A 22,924-nucleotide genomic window follows, 5' to 3' on the forward strand; every position below is an offset into this window, starting at 1 on the left:
GGACCCCTCCCCAAATTTTAGGGACCCCTCCCCAAATTTTGAGGACCCCTCCCCAAATTCCTCAAACTCCCCCTATAAAAAAACCCCAAAATTGCCCCCAAAATTGGGACCCCTCCCCAAGTTTTTCAGCCCGAATCGCCCCAAAATGGGGCAGCCAAGACCCCTCCCCAGTTTTAGGGACCCCTCCCCAAATTTGGGGGCCCCCCCTCACCATTAACAGGAGTAGGTCCGGACCGAGACCCCCCCATCGCCCCTCGGGGGGGGCAGCGAATTTCCTGGGGGGGGAAATGGGGATGGGGGCGTCAGGACCCCCCAAAAAACCCCCAAAATCCCCCCAAGCCCCCTCCCCAAATTCCCAAATCCCCAAAACCCCCCTAAAAATCAACCCCAAATCCCCTCAAGACCCCTCCCCAAATTCCCCCCAAATCTCCCCCCCAAATTCCATTTTAACCCCCCCAAAATCCCCCAAGCCCCCTCCCCAAATTCCAAATCCCCAAAATCCCCCTGAAAATCAACCCCAAATCCCCTCAAGACCCCTCCCCAAATTCCCCAAAGCCCCCCAAAAATCCCATTTAAACCCCCCAAAACCCCCCCAAAACCCCCCGAAACCCCCTCCCCAAATTCCCCCATATCCCAAAACTCCCCCCAAGGCCCCCCCAAACCCCCCAAGACCCCTCCCCAAATTCCCCAAACGCCCCCAAACCCCCCGAAGCCCCCTCCCCAAATTCCCCCCAAGGCCCCCAAATCCCATTTTAACCCCCCAAAACCCCCTAAATCGTCCCCAAATCCCCCCCAAACCCCCCGTAGCCCCCTCCCCAAATTCCCCCTCATCCCCAAACTCCCCCCAAGACCCCCCAAAAACCCCCCCAAAACCCCCTCCCCAAATTCACCCATATCCCCCAAGACCCCCAAATCCCCCCAAAAATCCCCCCAGGACCCCTCCCCAAATTCCCCAAACCCCCCAAAACCCCCTAAGTACTCTCCAAATCCCCTCCAAAATCCCCCGAAGCCCCCTCCCCAAATTCCACCATATCCCCCAAGACCCCCAAATCCCCCCAAATCCCCCCCAAAATCTCATTCAAACCCCCCCAAACCCCCCGAAACGCCCCCAAATCCCCCCAAGACCCCTCCCCAAATTCCCCAAATTCCCCCAAAATCCCACTTTAACCCCCCAAAACCCGCCCAAAACCCCCCGAAGCCCCCTCCCCAAATTCCCCCCTCACCGTCGGGCTGGACCTTGCGCAGGGGCAGGGGGGGGTCCCCAGGGGTCCCCCAAACCCACCAAGACCCCCCAAAATCCCCCCAAAATCCCATTTTAACCCCCCAAAACCCCCCAAAAACCCCAAGCCCCCTCCCCAGATTGCCCCGGAGCCCCCTCCCCAAATTCCCCCCCTCACCGTCAGGCTGGACCTTGCACAGAGGCAGGGGGGGTCCCCAGGGGTCCCCCAAACCCACCAAGACCCCCCAAAATCCCCCCAAAAATCCCATTTTAACCCCCCAAAATTCCATTTTAACCCCCCAAGCCCCCTCCCCAAATTGCCCCGGAGCCCCCTCCCCAAATTCCCCCCCCCCCTCACCGTCGGGCTGGACCTTGCGCAGGGGCAGGGGGGGGGTCCCCAGGGGTCCCCCCCGGAAGTTGGGGGGCAGCATCTCGGCCGCGTCGGGACCCCCGCCCCGCAATTCCTTCTCGCGGAACAGCTTCCGCCAGGACGGGGAGCGGCTGAAGGGTCTGGGGGCGTCCTGGGGGGGGGAGACCCCAGACCCAATTCGGGGGGTTCAAATGGGGGTTTTGGGGGGGTTTTGGGGGGATTTTTGGGGGGGTTTTGGGGGGTTAAAGTGGGATTTTTGGGGGGGTTTTGGGGGGCGGCTGAAGGGTCTGGGGGCGTCCTGGGTGGGGGGGGAGAGACCCCAGACCCAATTCGGGGGGTTCAAATGGGGTTTTTGGGGGGGTTTGGGGGGTTAAAGTGGGATTTTGGGGGGGATTTTGGGGGGGTTTTGGGGGTCTGGGGAGCGGCTGAAGGGTCTGGGGGCGTCCTGGGGGGGGGAGACCCCAGACCCAATTCGGGGGGTTCAAATGGGGTTTTTGGGGGGTTTTGGGGGGGATTTTGGGGGTCTGGGGAGCGGCTGAAGGGTCTGGGGGCGTCCTGGGGGGGAGAGACCCCAGACCCAATTCGGGGGGTTCAAATGGGGTTTTTGGGGAGTCAAAATGGGATTTTTGGGGGGGTTTTGGGGGGTCTGGGGAGCGGCTGAAGGGTCTGGGGGCGTCCTGAGGGGGGAGAACGGGGTCAGGGAGAGACCCCAGACCCAATTCGGGGGCTTAAAATGAGATTTTTGGGGGGATTTGGGGGGTTAAAATGGGATTTTTTTAGGGGGGATTTTGGGGTCTGGGGGCGTCCTGGGGGGGCAGCGGGGTCAGGGAGAGACCCCAGACCCAATTCGGGGGGTTCAAAATGGGATTTTGGGGGGTTATAATGGAATTTTTGGGGGGGTTTTGGGGGGAATTTGGGGGCCTGGGGGCGTCCTGGGGGGGCAGCGGGGTCAGGGAGAGACCCCAGACCCAATTCAGGGGGTTAAAATGGGATTTTTGGGGGGTCAAAATGGGATTTTTGGAGGGATTTTGGGGGGTTAAAATGGGATTTTTTTGGGGGGTTTTGGGGGTCTGGGGGCGTCCTGGGGGGGAGAACGGGGTCAGGGAGAGACCCCAGACCCAATTTGGGGAGGATGGGAGGGGATTAGGGGGGTTTAAAGTGAATTTTGGGAGGTTTTTGTGGGTTAAAATGGGATTTTGGGGGGATTTTTGGGGAGGATTTGGGTAATTTTTGTGGGGATTTTGGGGGAATTTGGGGAATTTTGGGGAGGCTTTGGGGGGGATTTTGGGGGGATTTGGGCTGATTTGGTGGGGGATTTTGGCGTGGATTTTGGGGGGATTTTGGGGAGATTTTGAGGGGGATTTTGGGGGAATTTGGGGCGATTTTGGGAGGTTATTTGGGGAAGTTTAGGGTGAATTTTGTGGGGATTTTTGGGGGGATTTTGGGGAGATTTAGCGTGAATTTGGGGTGATTTGGGGCAAGTTTTGGGGGAATTTTGGGGGGATTTGGGGGGAATTTAGGGGGGTTTTGGGGGCATTTTGTGAAGCTCTTTGGGGAAGTTTGGGGCGAATTTTGTGAGGAGTTTTGGGGTGAATTTTGGGGGAATTTGGGGTGGATTTGGGGGGATTTTGAGGGGGATTTCGGGGGAATTTGGGGGGATTTTGTGAAGTTCTTCGGGGAAGTTTGGGGTGAGTTTTGTGGGGATTTTTTGGGGGGGGTTTTGGGGTGGATTTGGGGGAAATTTGGGGGGGGGGGGATTTGGGGTCCCACCTCATCGAGGCGCCGCTCGGTGCCCGCCGAGATCAAAGCGCTGAACTCCTTCTCCAGCAGCTGCCGGGCCTGGGGACAGCGATGGGGACATTGGGGACAGTGGGGACAACGGGGACATTTGGGGGGACCAGTCGCTCCCAGTCCCTCCCAATGTATCCGAATCCAGTCCATCCCAGTCCCTCCCAGTCCATCCCAGTTTGCCCAGTTGGTACCTGCGTGTTCTGGGTGGGGATCTGCAGCAGCAGCGCCAGCTCGGCCCAGTCTATCCCAGTCCATCCCAGTATATCCAAATCCCATCCCAGTCCATCCCAGTCTATCCCAGTCCATCCCAGTATATCCAAATCCCATCCCAGTCCATCCCAGTCCCTCCCAGTCCATCCCAGTTCCATCCCAGTCCATCCCAGTGTATCCAAATCCCATCCCAGTCCATCCCAGTCTATCCCAGTCCATCCCAGTATATCCAAATCCCATCCCAGTCCATCCCAGTCCCTCCCAGTCCATCCCAGTTCCATCCCAGTCCATCCCAGTGTATCCAAATCCCATCCCAGTCCATCCCAGTCCCTCCCAGTTCCATCCCAGTCCCTCCCAGTCCATCCCAGTCCCTCCCAGTCCCTCCCAGTTTGCCCAGTTGGTACCTGGGTGTTCTGGGTGGGGATCTGCAGCAGCAGCGCCAGGTCGGCCCAGTCCATCCCAGTCCATCCCAGTCCCTCCCAGTTCCATCCCAGTCCATCCCAATGTATCCGAATCTCATCCCAGTCCCTCCCAGTCCCTCCCAGTTTGCCCAGTTGGTACCTGCGTGTTCTGGGTGGGGATCTGCAGCAGCAGCGCCAGCTCGGCCCAGTTCCATCCCAATGTATCTGAATCTCATCCCAGTCCCTCCCAGTCCCTCCCAGTCCCCTCCCAGTCCATCCCAGTGTATCCAAATCCCCTCCCAGTCCCTCCCAGTCCCTCCCAGTCCCCTCCCAGCCCCTCCCAGTTCCATCCCAATCCCCTCCCAGTCCATCCCAGTCCCTCCCAGTTGGTACCTGCGTGTTCTGGGTGGGGATCTGCAGCAGCAGTGCCAGGTCGGCCCAGTCGAAGGTGTCGTCGAGCGCCAGCAGCGCCCCGTGCACGCCCGACTCGCCCAGGTTGGGCGCGAACTCGCGCAGCCCCACGCTGCTCACCCAGGCGCTCACCCGCTCGTTGGACCACACACCACGTCTGGGGGCGCCCCGAAATTCCCACCGAGATCCCCCAGAAACCCCCCAAATCCAACCGGGTACCGCAAAACCCACAGGAATCCGAAAAACCCAAAATCCCCCAAAAATCCCTCCAAAATCCCCCCCAAAATCCCCCCTAAATCCCCCAAAAATCCCCCCCAAAATTCCCCCAAAATCCCCCCAAAAATCCCCCCAAAATCCCCCAAATCCCCACGCCAGCGCTGCCCCGCTCATTGGACCACACCACCACGTCTGGGGGCGCCCCAAAATTCCACTGGGACGCCCCAAAATTCCGACCGAGATCCCCCAAAAACCCCCCAAATCCAACCGGGTACCACAAAACCCACAGGAATCAAAAAAACCCAAAAAATCCCCCCCAAAAATCCCCTCCAAAATCCCCCCAAAATTCCCCCCAAAATTCCCCCAAAAATCCCCCCCAAAATTTCCCCCAAAATCCCCCAAATCCCCCCAAAAATCCCCCCCAAAATCCCCCAAAAATCCCCCCCAAAAATCCCCCAAAAATCCCCCCAAAATCCCCCAAATCCCCACGCCAGCGCTGCCCCGCTCGTTGGAGCACGGCACCACGTCTGGGGGCGCCCCAAAATTCCACTGGGACGCCCCAAAATTCCGACCGAGATCCCCCAGAAACCCCCCAAATCCAACCGGGTACCGCAAAACCCCCAGGAATCCAAAAATCCCAAAAAATCCCCCCCAAAATCCCCCCCAAAAATCCCCCCAAAATTCCCCCAAAAATCTCCCCCAAAATCCCCCCAAAAATCCTCCCCAAAATCCCCCCAAAATTCCCCCAAATCCCCCCCAAAATCCCCCAAAATCCCCTCAGGATCCCCCAAATCCCCCCAAAATCCCCTCAAACCCCCTCAAGACCCCCCAAAACCCCTCCCAGAGCCCCCCAGGAACCCCCACAAACCCCACCAGGGACCCCCCCAAACCCCCCAGGACCCCCTAAACCCCCCCCCCCAAAACTGCCCCAAATCCCCTCAAGATGTCCCCAAAAAACCCCCGAGACCCCCCCAAATCCCCCCAAAACCCCTCCAGGACCCCCCCAAATCCCCCTCAGGACCCCCCCAAAATTCCCTCAAACCCCACCAGGGACCCCCCAAATCCCACCAACCCCCCCAGGACCCCCCAAACTCCTCAGATCCCCCCCACACCGATGCTCCCTACACATCTCTGCCCCTCAGGACCCCCCCAAATCATCTCAAGACCCCCCCAAACCCCCCTCAGGACCCCCCAAACCCCCTCAGGACCCCCCCAAATCATCTCAAGACCCCCCAAACCCCCCTCAGGACTCCCCAAATCCCCCTCAGGACCCCCCAAACCCCCCTCAGGACCCCTCAAACCCCCCTCAGGACCCCCCCAAATCACCTCGAGACCCCCTAAAACCCCCTCAGGACCCCCCAAATCATCTCAAGACCCCCCAAACCCCCCTCAGGACTCCCCAAATCCCCCTCAGGACCCCCCAAACCCCCCTCAGGACCCCTCAAACCCCCCTCAGGACCCCCCAAACCCCCTCAGGACCCCCCCAAACCCCCCTGAGGACCCCCCAAATCCCCCCCCATACCCGAGGTGCCCCCCTGGCTCTCCTCCCGCCGCCGCTCCAGCTCCTTGCGGTCGTAGTTGAGGCGCTTCAGGCACATGATGCCGTAATGGAGGCTCACCCTGGAACCCCAAAGTCACCCCGGGGGTCCCCAAGGTCACCTCGGGGGTCCCCAAGGTCGATTTGGGGGTCCTCGAGTCACCCCGGGGGTCCCGGGGTCGTTTAAAGGGGTCTGAGGTCACCCTGAGGGTCCCAAATTGGTGCTGGGAAAGGGGTTGGGGTCACTCTGGGGGGCTCAGGGGGTCCCCAAAGTCGATTTGGGGGTCCCCAAAATCATCTCGGGGGTCCCCAAAGTCGATTTGGGGTCCCCAAGGTCGATTTGGGGGTCCCGGGGTCATTTAAAGGGGTCTGGGGTCACCCCAAAGTCACCCTGGGGGGTCTCAAGGTGACCTTGGGGTCATTTTTGGGGGGCTCAGGGGTTCCCCAAAGTCACCCCGGGGGTCCCCAAAGTCGATTTGGGGTCCTCAAAGTCGATTTGGGGGTCCCAGGGTCATTTAAAGGGGTCTGGGGTCACCCTAAAGTCACCCTGGGGGTCTCAAGGTGACCTTGGGGTCACTTTTGGGGAGCTCAGGGGGTCCCCAAAGCCAATCTGGGGGTTCCCAAGGTTACCTCGGGGGTCCCCAAGGTCGATTTGGGGGTCCTCGAGTCACCCTGGGGGTCCCAGGTTCATTTAAAGGGGTCTGGGGTCACCCTGAGGGTCCCAAATTGGTGCTGGGAGAGGGGTTGGGGTCCCTTTTGGGGGGCTCAGTGGGTCCCCAAAGCCAATCTGGGGGTCCCCAAAGTCACCCCGGGGGTCCCCAAAGTCGATTTGGGGTCCTCAAAGTCGATTTGGGGGTCCCGGGGTCATTTAAAGGGGTCTGAGGTCACCCCAAAGTCACCCTGGGGGGTCTCAAGGTGACCTTGGGGTCACTTTTGGGGGGCTCAGGGGGTCCCCAAAGCCAATCTGGGGGTCCCCAAAGTCACCTCGGGGGTCCCCAAAGTCGATTTGGGGGTCCTCGGGTCACCTCGGGGGTCCCGGGGTCATTTAAAGGGGTCTGGGGTCACCCTGAGGCTCCCAAATTGGTGCTGGGAAAGGGGTTGGGGTCAATTCTGGGGGGCTCGGGGGGTCCCCAAAGCCAATCTGGGGGTCCCAGGGTCATTTAAAGGGGTCTGGGGTCACCCCAAAGTCACTCCAAAGGTCCCAAATTGGTGCTGGGAGAGGGGTTGGGGTCACTTTTGGGGGCCTGGGGGGTCCCCAAAGCCAATCTGGGGGTCCCCAAAATCACCCCGGGGGTCCCCAAAGTCACCCCGGGGGTCCCCAAAGCCAATTTGGGGGTCCCCAAAGTCACCCCGGGGGTCCCCAAAGCCGATTTGGGGGTCCCCAAAGTCACCCCGGGCTCCCCAAGGTCACCCTGGGCCCAAATTTTCAATGTTTTCCCCCAGATTTTTGAGGTCCCCCCGGAATTTTGGACACCTCCCCACTCCCCCTGTGCCCCCAGTTTCGGGGTCCCCCCAAACTCCCTCAGTCCCCCCCATCCCCCAGTTTTGGGGTGCCCCCAACCTCCCCCTGGCCCCCCGGTTTTGGGGTCCCCCCTCAATTCAGGACCCCCCTCAAACTCCCCCTATTGCCCCAATTTCGGGGTCCCCCGCCCCAATTCCCCCTGTCCCCCCAAAGTTCCCCAATCCCCCCAATTCCGGGGTCCCCCCAACCTTCCCAAACCCCCCAATTTCGGGGTGTGCCCCTCCTCAATTCCGGGGTGTGTCCCCTCCCCAATTTCGGGGTGTCCCCCTCCCCAATTTCAGGATGTGCCTCCCCCAATTCCGAGGTGTCCCCCCCCCCAGTTTCAGGGTGTCCCTCCCCAATTTCAGGGTGTCCCCCTCCCCAATTTCGGGGTGTCCCTCCCCAATTCCGGGGTGTCCCCCTCCCCAATTTCAGGGTGTGTCCCCCTCCCCAGTTCCGGGGTGTCCCTCCCCAATTCCGGGGTGTCCTCCCCCAATTTCGGGGTGCCCCCCTCCCCAATTCCGGGGTGTGTCCCCCTCCCCAATTTCGAGGTCCCCCTCCCCAATTTCAGGGTGTCCCTCCCCCAATTTCGAGGTCCCCCTCCCCCAATTTCGGGGTCCCTCCAACCTCCCTCAGTCCCCCACTTTTGGGGACCCCCCAAACTTCCCCTTTCCCTCCCAATTTCGGGGTGTCCCCCTCCCCAATTTCGGGGTGTTTCCCCCCAATTCCAAGGTGTCCCCCTCCTCAATTCCAGGGTGTCCCCCGCCCCCCAATTTCAGGGTGTGTCCCCCCTCCCCAGTTCCGGGGTGTCCCCCCCCAATTCCGGGGTGCCCCTCCCCAGTTCCGAGGTGTGTCCCCTCCCCAATTTCGGGGTGTCCCCCCCCAATTTCAGGGTGTGCCTCCCCCAATTTCGGGGTGTCCCCCTCCCCAATTTCGGGGTGTTTCCCCCCAATTCCGAGGTGTCCCCCTCCCCAATTTCGGGGTGTTTCCCCCCAATTCCAAGGTGTCCCCCTCCTCAATTCCAGGGTGTCCCCCGCCCCCCAATTTCAGGGTGTTTCCCCCCCCCCAATTTCGGGGGGTGTCCCCCTCCCCAATTTCGGGGTGTCCCTCCCCAGTTCCGGGGTGTGTCCCCCCTCCCCAGTTCCGGGGTGCCCCTCCCCAGTTCCGGGGTGTGTCCCCCTCCCCAGTTCCGGGGTGCCCCTCCCCAGTTCCGGGGTGCCCCTCCCCAATTTCGGGGTGCCCCTCCCCAGTTCCGAGGTGTCCCCCTCCCCAGTTTCGGGGTGTGTCCCCCCTCCCCAATTCCGGGGTGCCCCCCCCCCAATTTCGGGGTGTCCCTCCCCAATTCCGGGGTGCCCCCCCCCCAGTTCCGGGGTGCCCCTCCCCAGTTCCGGGGTGTGTCCCCCCTCCCCAGTTCCGGGGTGCCCCTCCCCAGTTCCGGGGTGTGTCCCCCTCCCCAGCCGGGGCTCTCACCGGTGGAAGCTGTCCACCATCTTGAGCTGTCCCCGCAGCTCCTTCTTGCTCAGGTGGTCGAGCATCCGCGCGTCCACCAGCGACTCCATGAAGTAGCTGCGGTACTGGGGCAGCCCCAGGCTGGGCAGCCACTCGTTCCCCACCCACTCGTGGTTCATGTCCCCGTGCGCCAGGATCTGTCATGGATTGGGGTTTATAACCCTGCCAGGACCTGCCCGTGGCACCCCCAGCCCTTTATAACCCTGCCAGGACCCGGCTATGGCACCCCCAGCCACTCGTTCCCCACCCACTCGTGGTTCATGTCCCCGTGCGCCAGGATCTGTCATGGATTGGGGTTTATAACCCTGCCAGGACCTGCCCATGGCACTGCCAACCCTTTATAACCCTGCCAGGACCTGGTTATTGGCACCCCCAACCCTTTATAGCCCTGACAGGACCTGCCTGTCAGACGCCCACCCACTCGTGGTTGGTGTCCCCGTGCGCCAGGATCTGTCATGGATTGGGGTTTATATCCCTGCCAGGACCTGCCCGTGGCACCCCCAACCCTTTATGCACCTACCAGGACCTGTTTATGGGATCCCAAATGCTTTATATCCCTGCCAGGACCTGGCTTTGACCCCCTTTAACACTGCCAGGACCTGGCTATGGCACCCTAAATCTTTATACCGCTGCCAGGACCTGGCTATGGCAGCCCCAATGCTTTACATCCCTGACAGGACCTGCCTGTGGCATTGCCAACCCTTTATATCCCTGCCAGGACCTGCCTATGGCAGCCCCGAGGCTTTATATCCCTGCCAGGACCTGGTTATGGTATCTGTGAACGTTTATATCCCTGCCAGGACCTGCCTATGGGACTTCAAAGTATTTATATCCCTGCCGGGACCTGGCTGTGACACTTTAAAGCTTTATATCCCTGCCAGGACCTGGTTATGACCCCCTTTAACCCTGCCAGGACCTGCTCATGGCATCTCTGAACCTTTATCTCCCTGCCAGGACCTGTCTATGGCACTTTAAGCCTTTATCTCCCTGCCAGGACCTGTTTATTTCACCCCAAGCCTTTACAACCCTGCCAGGACCTGCTCAAGCCCCGCCCCATCACCCAAACCACGCCCCCTCGTCTAAGCGCAGCCCCTCAGTGAAACCACGCCCCCTTACTTAAGCCACGCCCATTCCCCCCCGAACCCCCGCCTCCTTGTCGAAGCCCCGCCCTTTTATGAAGCCACGCCCCCCTGGCGAAGCCACGCCCCCTACCTGCTCCCAGCTGATCTCCCGCGGCTCCTGAGGGGGGAAAATGGGGCGGTCAGGGGTCCCCAAAAACCCCCAAAATCAACCCAAAAATCCCCCAGGTTCCACCAAATCTCCCCAAAATACCCCCCGGAGAGCTCAGGGGTCCCAAAATCCCCCAAAATCTCCCAAAATCCCCACAAAATCTCCCAAAAATTTCCCCAAAATCCCCCTAAATCTCCTCCCTAAATTCCTCCCAGATCCCCCCAAAATTCTCCCCAAATCTGCCCCAAATACCCCCAAAATCTCCCCAAAACTGCCCCCAATTCCCCCAAATTCCCTGAAATCACCCCCAAATCCTCCAAAATCCCCCCAAAACTCCACCAAGATTCCCCCAAAATCCCCCCAAAAATCCCCCAAAATCCCCCCAAAAATCCCCCAAAATCCCCCCTAAATTCCCCCAAATTCCACCCAAAATTCCCCCAAATTTCTCACAAATCCCCCCAAATTTCCCCCAATCTCCCCCAAATTCTGAAATTCCCCAAAATTCCCCAAATTTTCCCCAAAATCCCCAAATTTCCCTCCCAAAATACCGCGGTGGGCGTGGCCGGCAGCGATTCCATCTCCTCGTGCGTCATCCACACGTTCCCCGTGCACTGCGGGAAGTGACGTCATCGGCAGGAGGAATGACGTCATCGGTCGAGGAACGACGTCATCGGGCGTGTGGGGGACGTCAGACTGAGAAATCCCTCCCGAATTTCCCCGTAAATTCACAAAATATTCCCCGAAAATTCTCCATCGACTCCAAAAAAATTCCCAAAAATTCCCTCAAAGTTCCCCCCTAAAATGCCCCCAAAAAATCTCGATAAAATCCCCCAAAAATCCCCATCAATTCCTAAAAAATTCACATAAAATCCCAATAAATTAAAAAAAAAATCCCCAAAAAATCCAAATAAATTTAAAAAAAAATCCCAATAAATTCCTAATAAATTGCCTAAAAATCATAATAAAATCCCAATAAAATCCAAATAAATCCCAATAAAAGCCCAATAAAATCTCAATATTTTCCCAATAAACTCCCAATATTTTCCCCATAATTTCTCCATAAAAATCAAAATTCCCTAAAAAATCAGAATAAATTCTCAAAAAAATCCCATTTTTTTCCCAATAAATTCCCTTTTTTTCCTAATAAAATCCCAATAAAATCCCAATAAAATCCCAATTTTTCCCAATAAAATCCCAATAAAATCCCAATAAAATCCCAATAAAATCCCAATTTTTCCCGATAAAATCCCAATAAAATCCCAATTTTTTCCTAATAAAATCCCAATTTTTCCCAATAAAATCCCAATTTTTCCCAATAAAATCCCAATTTTTTCCCAATAAATTCCCAATAATTCCCCAATATTTTCCCCATAAAATCCCCAACATTTTCCCGATATTTCCCCCATATTTTACCCATAACATCCCCAACATTTTCCCAATAAATTCCCAATAATTCCCCAATATTTTCCCCATAAAATCCCGAATATTTCCCCAATATTTTCCCAATAAATTCCCAATATTTTCCCCATTAATTCTCAATATTTTCCCCATAAAATCCCCCCAAAAAATCCCCAATATTTTCCCAATAAATTCCCAATAATTCCCCAATATTTTCCCCATAAAATCCCTAATATTTTCCCAATAAATTCCCAATATTTTCCCCATAAAATCCCAATATATTCCTAATAAATTCCCAATAATTCCCCAATATTTTCCCGATATTTCCCCCATATTTTCCCAATAATTCCCCAATATTTTCCCCATAAAATCCCAATATTTTCCCAATATTTCCCCAATATTTTCCCCATAAAATCCCCAATATTTTCCCAATATTTCCCCAATATTTTCCCCATTAATTGCCCAATATTTTCCCCATAAAATCCCCAAAAATCCCCAATATTTTCCCAATAATTCCCCAATATTTTCCCCATAAAATCCCCAATATTTTCCCAATAAATTCCCAATAATTCCCCAATATTTTCCCCATAAAATCCCCAATATTTTCCCAATATTTCCCCAATATTTTCCCCATTAATTGCCCAATATTTTCCCCATAAAATCCCCAATATTTTCCCAATAAATTCCCAATAATTCCCCAATATTTTCCCCATAAAATCCCCAATATTTTCCCAATAATTCCCCAATATTTTCCCAATATTTCCCCAATATTTTCCCCATAAAATCCCCAATATTTTCCCAATAAATTCCCAATAATTCCCCAATATTTTCCCAATAAATTCCCAATAAATTCCCAATATTTCCCCCATAAAATCCCCAATATTTTCCCAATAATTCCCCAATATTTTCCCCATAAAATCCCCAATATTTTCCCAATATTTCCCTAATATTTTCCCCATAAAATCCCCAAAAAATCCCAATAATTCCCCAATATTTTCCCAATAAATTCCCAATATTTTCCCCATTAATCTCCAATATTTTCCCCATAAAATCCCCAATATTTTCCCAATAAATTCCCAATAATTCCCCAATATTTTCCCGATATTTTCCCAATATTTTCCCGCTATTTCTCCCATATTTTCCCCATAACATCCCCCATATTCCCCGGTATTTGCCACGCACGGTGCTGGAGGAGGGCGGCGCCGAGGGGCTGGTGAGCGACACCATCTCCCTGACGGCGAGGCGCAGCTTCAGGCGGTGCAGGGGGTGCGAGATCCCCAACTCGCGCTGGATCTCGGGGTCCGACAGATTGGCCAGGACGGCCCCGCTGCGCACGTTGGCTCGGCAGGCGGCCACGTACCAGGCGGGCATCCCCACCCACACCTGCGGGGAGAGGCCGAAATGGGGCTGGGGGCTTCGGGATTGGGGCTGGGGGCGACCCCACCCCATCAAACCCAAAAAAACCCCAAAAAAATCGCCCCCAAAATCCCAAATTTCCATCCCAGGACCAGGCGGGCATCCCCACCCACACCTGCGGGGAGAGGCTGAAATGGGGCTGGGGGCTTCGGAAATGGGGCTGGGGGCTTCGGAAATGGGGCTGGGGGCGACCCCACCCCATCAAACCCAAAAAAAACCCCAAAAAATCGCCCCCAAAATCCCGAATTTTCAGCCCAGGACCAGGCGGGCATCCCCACCCACACCTGGAACGGAGCCCGAAATGGGGCTGGGGTCCCTAAAATGGGGCTGGGGTCTCAAAAAATGGGTCTGGGGGCTTCAGAAATGGGTCTGGGGTCTCCAAAATGGGTCTGGGGTCTCTAAAATGGGTCTGGGGGTTGCACAAATGGGTCTGGGGTCTCTAAAATGGGTCTGGGGTCCACAAAATGAGTCTGGGGTCTCCAGAAATGGGTCTGGGGTCGTCACAAATGGGTCTGGGGTCTCCACAAATGGGTCAATTTCCCAAATTTTGAATTTTTACCCCAAACTTTGAATTTTTTCCCCCAAATTTTGAATTTTTTGCCCCAAACTTTGAATTTTTTCCCCCAAATATTTTGAATTTTTTCCCAAATTTTGATTTTTCCCCCAAATTTTGATTTTTTTCCCCCAAATTTTGAATTTTTCCCAAATTTTGATTTTCCCCCCAAACTTTGAATTTTTTCCCCCAAATTTTGAATTTTTTCCCCCAAATTTTGAATTTTTTCCCCCAAATTTTGAATTTTTTCCCCCAAATTTTGAATTTTTTCCCCCAAACTTTGAATTTTTCCCCCAAACTTTGAATTTTTCCCCCAAATTTTGATTTTTTCCCAAATTTTGAATTTTTCCCCCGGATTTTGTTTCTCCCTCACCTCGAGCCAGGACACGACGGTGGCGCCGTCCCAGGCGGCGAAGGGCAGCCCCTGGCGGCACGCCTCCTCCAGCAGCTCGTGCCTAATCAATCAGCAATTAATTAATTAATTAGTTAGTTAATTACTTCATTAATTACGTCATTCATTAATCCCAAATTAGTTACACAAAATCCCTGAAATTCAGCCCAAAATTCAGCCCCAAAATCCCCCCAGGTCAGGCCTCCTCCAGCAGCTCGTGCCTAATTAACCGTTCATTAATGAGTTAATTAACTCCTTAATTAGGGCATTAATTAAGTCATTAATTAATCCCGAATTATTGACCCAAAATCCACAAAATTCAGCCCAAAATTCAGCCCAAATATCCCCCAAAATTCGCCCAAATTCTCCCCAAATCCGGCAGCTCCTGTCTTAATTAATCATTAATTAGCTCATGGATTACATCATTAATTACGTCATTAATTAATCCCGAATAATTAAAACAGAATTCCCGAAATTCAGCCCAAAATTCAGCCCCAAAATCCCCAAAATTTCACCCAAATTTCTCCCCAAATCCGGCAGCTCGTGCCTTGATTAATTGTTAATTAATTGATTAATTAACTCACTAATTAGATTATTAATTAATCCTGAATTATTGACCCAAAATCCCCAAAATTCAGCCCCCAAATCCCCAAAATTCAGCCCAAAATTCCCCCAAAATCACCCCAAATCCGGCAGCTCGTGCCTTAATTAATGAGGTAATTACATCATTAATGACGTCATTAATTAATCCTGAATTATTGACCCAAAATCCCCGAAATTCAGCCCAAAATTCAGCCCCAAAATCCCCCCAGGTGAGGCCTCCTCCAGCAGCTTGTGCCTAATTAATCATTCATTAATGAGTTAATTAATGAGTTAATTAATGAGTTAATTAATGAGTTAATTATGTCAAATTCACCCCAGGACCCCCAAAATTCCCCTCAAATTATTCGGGACCCCTCCCCAAATTCACCCGGGATCCCCCAAAATTCACCCCAAATTAACCGGGACCCCTCCCCAAATTAATTAATCTGGGACCCCTCCCCTAATTAACCCAAAATCCGCCCGAGACCCCTCCCCAAATTAACCCAGACCCCCCCAAAATTCACCCCAAATTAACCGAGACCCCTCCCCAAATTAACCCAGATCCTCCAAACCTCTTTGGGACCCCTCCCCAAATTCAGCCGGGGCCCCCAAAATTCCCCCAAATCCCAAAATCCCCTGCAAGACCCCTCCCCAAATTCAGCCAGGATCCCAAAATCTCTCAGAGACCCCTCCCCAAATTCACCCCGGACCTCCAAAAACCCAAAATCCGCCCGAGACCCCTCCCCAAATTCACCCCGGATCCCAAAATCTCAGAGACCCCTCCCCAAATTCAGCCCGGACCCCAAAATTCACCCCTGGGACCCCCCAAACTCACCCCCAATTAGTGCAGGACCCCCAAATTCCTGTGAGACCCCTCCCCAAATTAACCCCAGGACCCCCAAAACCCCCAAATCCCTGTGAGACCCCTCCCCAAATTCACCTGGGAGGCCAAAATCCCCCCCAAAACCCCCCAGGACCCCCCCGAGACCCCTCCCCAAATTCACCTGGGAGGCCAAAATCCCCCCCCAAAACCCCCCAGGACCCCCCAGGACCCCTCCCCAAATTCGGGGGTCGCCCCCCCCTCACTTTTTCTTGCTCCTGCGGTCCTTGTCCACCCCCCCCGTCAGCTTGGCCAGGCCCAGCGCCTCGGGGGGGCCCAGCTCGTCCGAGGGGGTCCCGGCTGCAAATTGGGGAGGGGGCGACACGGGTGAGACCCCTCCCCAAATTACCCCAAAAAATCCCAAAAAAATCCCCAAAAAATCGGGAAAAAAGGGCCAAAAATACCCCAAAAATCACAGAGACCCCTCCCCAAATAGGGCCCAGCTCGTCCGAGGGGGTCCCGGCTGCAAATTGGGGAGGGGGCGACACGTGTGAGACCCCTCCCCCAAATGACCCCAAAAAACATCCCAAAAAAATCCCCAAAAAAATCCCCCCAAAAATCGGGGAAAAACGGCCAAAAATACCCAAAAAAAATCACAGAGACCCCTCCCCAAATAGGGCCCAGATCTGGCTGGGGGGGTACAGGTGAGACCCCTCCCCAAATTCCCCAAAACCCAAAAAAAAAATCCTAAAAAAACCCCCAAAAAATCCCGAAAAACCCCCCCAAAATTCCCCAAAAATCCCGAAAAATCAGGAAAAAAACCCCCAAAAAACCCCCAAAAAACCCCCAAAAAAATCACAGAGACCCCTCCCCAAATTGGAGACCCTCCCCAAATTCCCAAAATCCAAAAAAATCCCAAAAATCCCCTAAAAAAACCCAAAAAAGACCCCAAAATTCCCCCCAAAAAAACCCCAAAATAAACCCCAAAAAACCCCAAAAATCACAGAGACCCCTCCCAAATAGGGCCCAGCTCGTCCGAGGGGGTCCCGGCTGCAAATTGGGGAGGGGGCGACACGGGTGAGACCCCTCCCCAAATTACCCCAAAAAAACATCCCAAAAAATCCCCCAAACTCCAAAGATTTGGGAGTTTTTTTCTGGATTTTTTTGATTTTTGGGGTATTTTGGGGAGGGGTCTCGGGGCTAATTTGGGGAGGGGTCTCACCCAGGCTGGGGAAGTCCCTAGGGGGGGGAAATTGGGATATTTGGGAGTTTTATTTCTGATTTTGGGGCATTTTCTTGGAATTTTTGGGGGATTTTTTTGGATTTTTATTTCATTTTTTGGCATTTTTTGGGGATTTTTGGGTATTTTGGGGAGGGGTCTCGGGGTTAATTTGGGGAGGGGTCTCACCCAGGCTGGGGAAGTCCCTCGGGGGGGGGAATTTGGGATTTTTGGGGCCTTTTTTGGGATTATTTGGGGATTTTTTTGGCTTTTTATTTCATTTTTTGGCATTTTTTGGGGATTTTTTGGGGTATTTTGGGGAGGGGTCTCGGGGCTAATTTGGGGAGGGGTCTCACCCAGGCTGGGGCTGAATTGGGGATTTTTTGGGGGGGATTTGGTCAGGATTTATTCGGGATTTTGGTCATTTTGGGGGGTTTTAAATCGATTTTTTGGGGATTTTTGGGGGAATCTTTTTTTATTTTTGGGTATTTTGGGGAGGGGTCTCGGGGCTAATTTGGGGAGGGGTCTCGGGGCTAATTTGGGGAGGGGTCTCACCCAGGCTGGGGAAGTCCCTGGGGGGGGGAATTTGGGACTTTTGGGGGGTTTTGGGCGCATTTTGGGGTGGTTTTGGGGGAATTTTTTTGGGATATTTTTTGGATTTTTGGGTATTTTGGGGAGGGGTCTCGGGGTTAATTTGGGGAGGGGTCTCACCCAGGCTGGGGCTGAATTTGGGGTTTTAGGGGGGATTTGGTCAGGATTTATTTGGGATTTTGGTCATTCCTGGGTTTTTAAATCGATTTTTTTGGGGATTTTTGGGTATTTTGGGGAGGGGTCTCGGGGTTAATTTGGGGAGGGGTCTCGGGGTTAATTTGGGGAGGGGTCTCACCCAGGCTGGGCGCGTCCCTGGGGGGGGGGTCCCAGCCTCCCTTTCTCCTTCTTGCCGAAGAGGCGGCCGATGGAGGATTTGATGCTTTTCTTTTTGGGGGGGGTCTTGTGCAGGGGGTCGGGGGGGGGCGCCGGGAGCCTCGGGGACCGGCCTGGGGCAATTTGGGGAGGGGGCGTCAGCGGCGGGACCCCCGCCCAGGCCGCGGAGACGGGGGAAGGAGCCAGAACTCCAAAATTCCACCCCAAAAACCCCAAAATGGCCCCAAAACCCCCCAAAGCCTCACAAGACCCCTCCCCAAAATCCCCCAAGACCCCCCCCCCAAAAATCCCCTCCAGGACCCCCCCAAATCCTCCCCAAAATCCCCTCCAGGACCCCCCAAAATCCTCCCCAAAATCCCCTCCAGGACCCCCCAAAATCCTCCCCAAAATCCCCTCCAGGACCCCCCAAAATCCTCCCCAAAATCCCCTCCAGGACCCCCCAAAATACTTCCAGGACCCCCCAAGACCCCCCCCCCAAATCCTCCCCCAAAATCTCCCCAAATCCCCCCAGGACCCCCCAAAATCCCCCCAAATTCCCCCATAATCCCTCTAAAGGCCCCCCCAAGCCCCCTCCCCAAATTCCCCCAAAAATTCCCCCCTAAACCCCCCCCCAAATCCCCTCAAGACCCCCCAAAATCCCCTCAAATTGCCCCAAAACCCCCTTGGACCCCCCAAAATTCCCCCAAGACCCCCCAAAATCCCCCCAAAATGTCCCCAAGACCCCCAAATCTCTCCCCCAAATCCCCTCAAAACCCCCCAAAATCCCCCCAGGACCCCCCCAAATTCCCCCCAATCCCCCCAAGACCCCCCCCAAATTTCCACCCAAGACCCCCACAAATCCCCCCAAGACCCCCCCCAGGACCCCCCAAATCCCCCCAAGACCCCCCAAAATCCCCCAAGACCCCTAAACCCCCCCCAAATTCCCCAAAATCCCCCAAAAATCCCCCCAAGACCCCCCAAAATCCCCCTCAATTCTCCCCCAAAATCTCCCCAAATCCCCTCCCAACACCCCCCCAAGACCCCCCCCCCCAAATTCCCGAAGCCCCCCCCGGATCCCCAAAAATCCCCTCAAAACCCCTCCCAAGACCCCCCAAAATTCCCCCAAAATCCCCCCAAGACCCCCAACCCCCCCCAAAACCCCCCAAATTCCCCCCAAAATCCCCTCACGACCCCCTCAGGACCCCCCAAATCTCCCCAAATCCCCTCCCAACACCCCCTCAAGACCCCCCCCAAACTCCCGAAGCCCCCCCAGGACCCCCCAAAATCCCCTCAAAACCCCTCCCAAGACCCTCCAAAATTCACCCAAGACCCCCCAAAACTCCCCCAAATTCCCCCCAAATTCCCTAAGAACCCCCAAATCCCCCCCAGGACCCCCCAAAATCCCCCCAGGACCCCCCAAAATCCCCCCAAGACCCCCCAAAATCCCCCTCAATTCTCCCCAAATCTCCCCCCCAGGACCCCCCCAAATCTCCCCAAATCCCCTCCCAACACCCCCCCAAGACCCCCCCCCCAAATTTCCAAAACCCCCCCAGGACCCCCCAAAATCCCCTCAAAACCCCCCCCCAAGACCCCCCAAAACTCCCCCAAATTCCCCCCAAATCTCCCCCAGGACCCCCCAAAATTCACCCAAGACCCCCCAAAATGCCCCCAAATCCCCCCAAGACCCCCCAAATCCCCCCAAAATCCCCTCACAACCCCCCCAGGACCCCCCAAAATCCCCCCAAGACCCCCCCCCCCCCCCCAATTCCCGCAGCCCCCTCCCCAATTCCCGACCCCGCTCGGGGCTCCCGCGGCTCCTCCGGGGGGGCTCGGGGGGTCCTGGGGGTTCCTGAGGGCTCCCCGGGACCCCCCCCCTTCTCCTCCTCCTTGGCCACGTGGTTCTGCAATTTGGGGAGGGGTCTCCGCTAACTTGGGGGGGTCCCCTCTTATTTTAGGGACCCCCCCCCCATTGTAGGGACCCCATCCCATTTTAGGACCCCCCCCCATTTTAGGGACCCCCCCCATTTTAAGGACCCCCCCCCCCAATTTCAGGACCCCTCCCCATTTTAGGGACCCCCCCCCCATTTCAGGACCCCCCTCCCCCATTTTTAAGGACCCCCCCCACATTTTCCATCCTCCCCCCATTTTAGCCCCCTCCCCAATTTCAGGACCCCTCCCCATTTTAGGGATCCCTCCCATTTTAGCGACCCCCCCCCAATTTCGGGACCCGCCCCAATTTCAGGAACCCCCTCCCCCCATTTTTAGGGACCCCCCCCCCATTTTCCATCCCCCCCCCCATTTCAGGACCCCCTCCCCAATTTCAGGACCCCTCCCCATTTTAGGGATCCCTCCCATTTTAGGGACCCCCCCCCTCCCAATTTCGGGACCCCCCCTCCATTTCACGCCCCCCCCCCCCCATTTTTAGCCCCCCCCCCCATTTCAGGACCCCCCCCCCATTTTAGGGACCCCTCCCCATTTCGCACCTCCCTGCCGGGGCTCCCGTTGGGGCCGGGTCGCGGCGTGGAGCGGCCGCTGCCGGGGGGGGAGGGGCTGGCGAGCAGCGCGGGGGGGGGGGGGAGGGGCGGAGGGGGGTGGGGGAGGGGCGGCCCCGCCCCCCCGGGCCCGCGCCCCGCCCCCCGCCCCTCCCCCACCCTGCGCGGGGCTCCCCTCGAGCGCCGCCCCCCCCACGCGGCTCTGCAGCTCCTCGGCGCGGAGCTCCGTGCTCTCCTTCTCCTCCTGGATCAGCCTGGGGGCCCAAATCAATTTGGGGAGGGGTCTTCAACCGGGGACCCCCAAAAACCCCGAAAAAAACAAAAAATCCCGAAAAAATCCCGAAAAAATCCGATTTTTTAGCCCAAAAATGACCCAAAATTCCCTCTCCTTCTCCTCCTGGATCAGCCTGGGGGGCCGAAATCAATTTGGGGAGGGGTCTTCAACCGGGGACCCCCAAACCCCCGAAAAACAAAAAAAATCCCGAAAAAATCCCGAAAATATCCCCCCAAATTCCGATTTTCTAGCCCCAAAATTCCCTCTCCTTCTCCTCCTGGATCAGCCTGGGGGCCGAAATCAATTTGGGGAGGGGTCTTCAACCGGGGACCCCCAAAACCCCCGAAAAACAAAAAAAATCCCGAAAAAATCCCCCCAAATTCCGATTTTTTAGCCCAAAAATGACCAAAAACGCCCCAGATTCTCTCTCCTTCTCCTCCTGGATCAGCCTGGGGGGCCCAAATCAATTTGGGGAGGGGTCTTCAACCGGGGACCCCCAAAAACCCCGAAAAACAAAAAAAAATCCTGAAAAAATCCGATTTTTTAGCCCAAAAATGACCCAAAATGCCCCAAAATTGCCTCTCCTTCTCCTCCTGGATCAGCCTGGGGAAATGGGGGGAGACCCCCCAAAAATTAATTTGGGGAGGGGTCGGGGGGTCCCCGAAATGGGGGGATCCCAAACGCCTAAAAAATCCCAAAAAAAACCCCCAAAAATCCCCCCAAAAATCCCAAAAAATTTTTAAAAAATCCTAAAAAAAAAACCAACCAAAAATCCCAAATTTCCACCCAAAAATGTCCCAAAAAATAAAAAAAAATCCCCAAAAATCCCCAAAAATTTAAAAAAAAATCCTAAAAAATCCCCCCAAAATCCCAAAAGTCCTAAAAACAATCCCCAAAAATCCCGAATTTCCACCCAAAAATGTCCCAAAAAACCCCCAAATTTTCCCCAAAAAATCCGAATTTCCACCCCAAAAATGACCAAAAGCCCCCCAATATTCCCTCTCCTCCTCCTGGATCAGCCTGGGAAAAATGGGGGGGGGGACCCCGAAATTAATTGGGGGAGGGGTCCTAAATTGGGGGACCCCAAAATCCCCGAAAAACAAAAAAAATCCCGAAAAAATCCCCCAAAATTCCGATTTTTTAGCCCAAAAATGCCCCAAAATTTGGCGTTTTCTCCTCCTGGATCAGCCTGGGGACCCCGAAATTAATTGGGGGAGGGGTCGGGGGGGGTCCCCGAAATTGGGGAACCCCAAAATCCCAAAAATTGAAAAAAAAAAACAAAAAAAAATCCTAATTTTCTGGCCCAAAATATCCTAAATTTCCCTTAATTTTGTCGTTTTGTCCTCCTGGATCAGCCTGAAAAATCTGGGGGGGGGTCCCCAAAATTAATTGGGGGGGTCCAAAATTGGGGGACCCCAAAACCCCGAAAAACCAAAAAATATTCCGTCAAAAATTCCGATTTTTTAGCCCAAAAATGACCAAAAACGCCCCAAAATTCCCTCTCCTTCTCCTCCTGGATCAGCCTGAAAAATTGGGGGGGACTCCCCAAAAATTAAATTGGGGGGATCCCCGAAATTTTGGGATTTTGGGGGGAAAAAATTGGGATTTTGGGGGGGAAAAATTGGGATTTTTTTGGGTTTTTTGGGGTTCTCGGATTTGGGTTTTTTTGGGGGGGTCCCGGGGGGGTTTTGGGGTCCCCAAATTTGGATTTTTTGGGGGACTGTGGCTTGTTCCCATTTTTGATGCTCCTGGAGTGGAATTTAGGGGGAAAATTGGGATTTTTTTGGGGTTTTGGGGGTTTTTGATGGGATTTTTTGGAGTTTTTTAATGGGATTTTTTGGAGTTTTTTAATGGGATTTTTTTGAGTTTTTTAATGGGATTTTTTGGGGTTTTGGGGGTTTTAATGGGATTTTTTGAGTTTTTTAATGGGATTTTTTGGGGGTTTTGGGGGTTTTTGATGGGATTTTTTTGAGTTTTTTAATGGGAATTTTTGGGGTTTTAATGAAAGTTTTTGGGTTTTTTAACGGAATTTTTTGGGGTTTTTTTTTCGGGGGGGGGGTCCCGGGGGGGTTTTGGGGTCCCCAAATTTGGATTTTTTGGGGGACTGTGGCTTGTTCCCATTTTTGATGCTCCTGGAGTGGAATTTAGGGGGAAAATTGGGATTTTTTTGGGGTTTTGGGGGTTTTTTGATGGGATATTTTGAGTTTTTTAATGGGATTTTTTGGGGGTTTTGGGGGTTTTTGATGGGATTTTTTTGAGTTTTTTAACGGGATTTTTTGGGGGTTTTGTAATGGGATTTTTTGGGGTTTTGGGGGTTTTTGATGGGGTTTTTTTTGAGTTTTTTAACGGGATTTTTTGGGGTTTTTTTGGGGGGGTTTTTGGGGTCCCAAATTTGGATTTTTTTGAGTTTTTTAATGTGATTTTTTGGGGTTTTGGGGTTTTTGATGGGATTTTTTTGAGTTTTTTTTTTTTAAAGGGATT

General features: G+C 54.4%; 1 protein-coding gene across 1 annotated transcript in view; it reads right to left on the reverse strand.

Annotated features, from left to right (window-relative positions):
• Positions 1-22,924, reverse strand: part of LOC131570362 (liprin-alpha-3-like) — a 63,163-nt gene that overhangs the window by 667 nt on the left and 39,572 nt on the right. The window contains 14 exon segments of the mRNA XM_058822712.1: positions 212-275; positions 1,578-1,740; positions 3,360-3,428; positions 4,385-4,559; positions 5,136-5,145; positions 6,141-6,238; positions 9,127-9,302; positions 10,378-10,404; positions 10,944-11,006; positions 12,976-13,176; positions 14,136-14,217; positions 15,822-15,915; positions 17,661-17,688; positions 17,690-17,784. Of these exon segments, the coding sequence (XP_058678695.1) occupies positions 214-275; positions 1,578-1,740; positions 3,360-3,428; positions 4,385-4,559; positions 5,136-5,145; positions 6,141-6,238; positions 9,127-9,302; positions 10,378-10,404; positions 10,944-11,006; positions 12,976-13,176; positions 14,136-14,217; positions 15,822-15,915; positions 17,661-17,688; positions 17,690-17,784 (1,343 nt within the window). The 3' untranslated portion in view covers positions 212-213.

Source organism: Ammospiza caudacuta, chromosome 34 (genome assembly GCF_027887145.1).
Source record: "Ammospiza caudacuta isolate bAmmCau1 chromosome 34, bAmmCau1.pri, whole genome shotgun sequence".
Lineage (NCBI taxonomy): Eukaryota > Metazoa > Chordata > Aves > Passeriformes > Passerellidae > Ammospiza > Ammospiza caudacuta.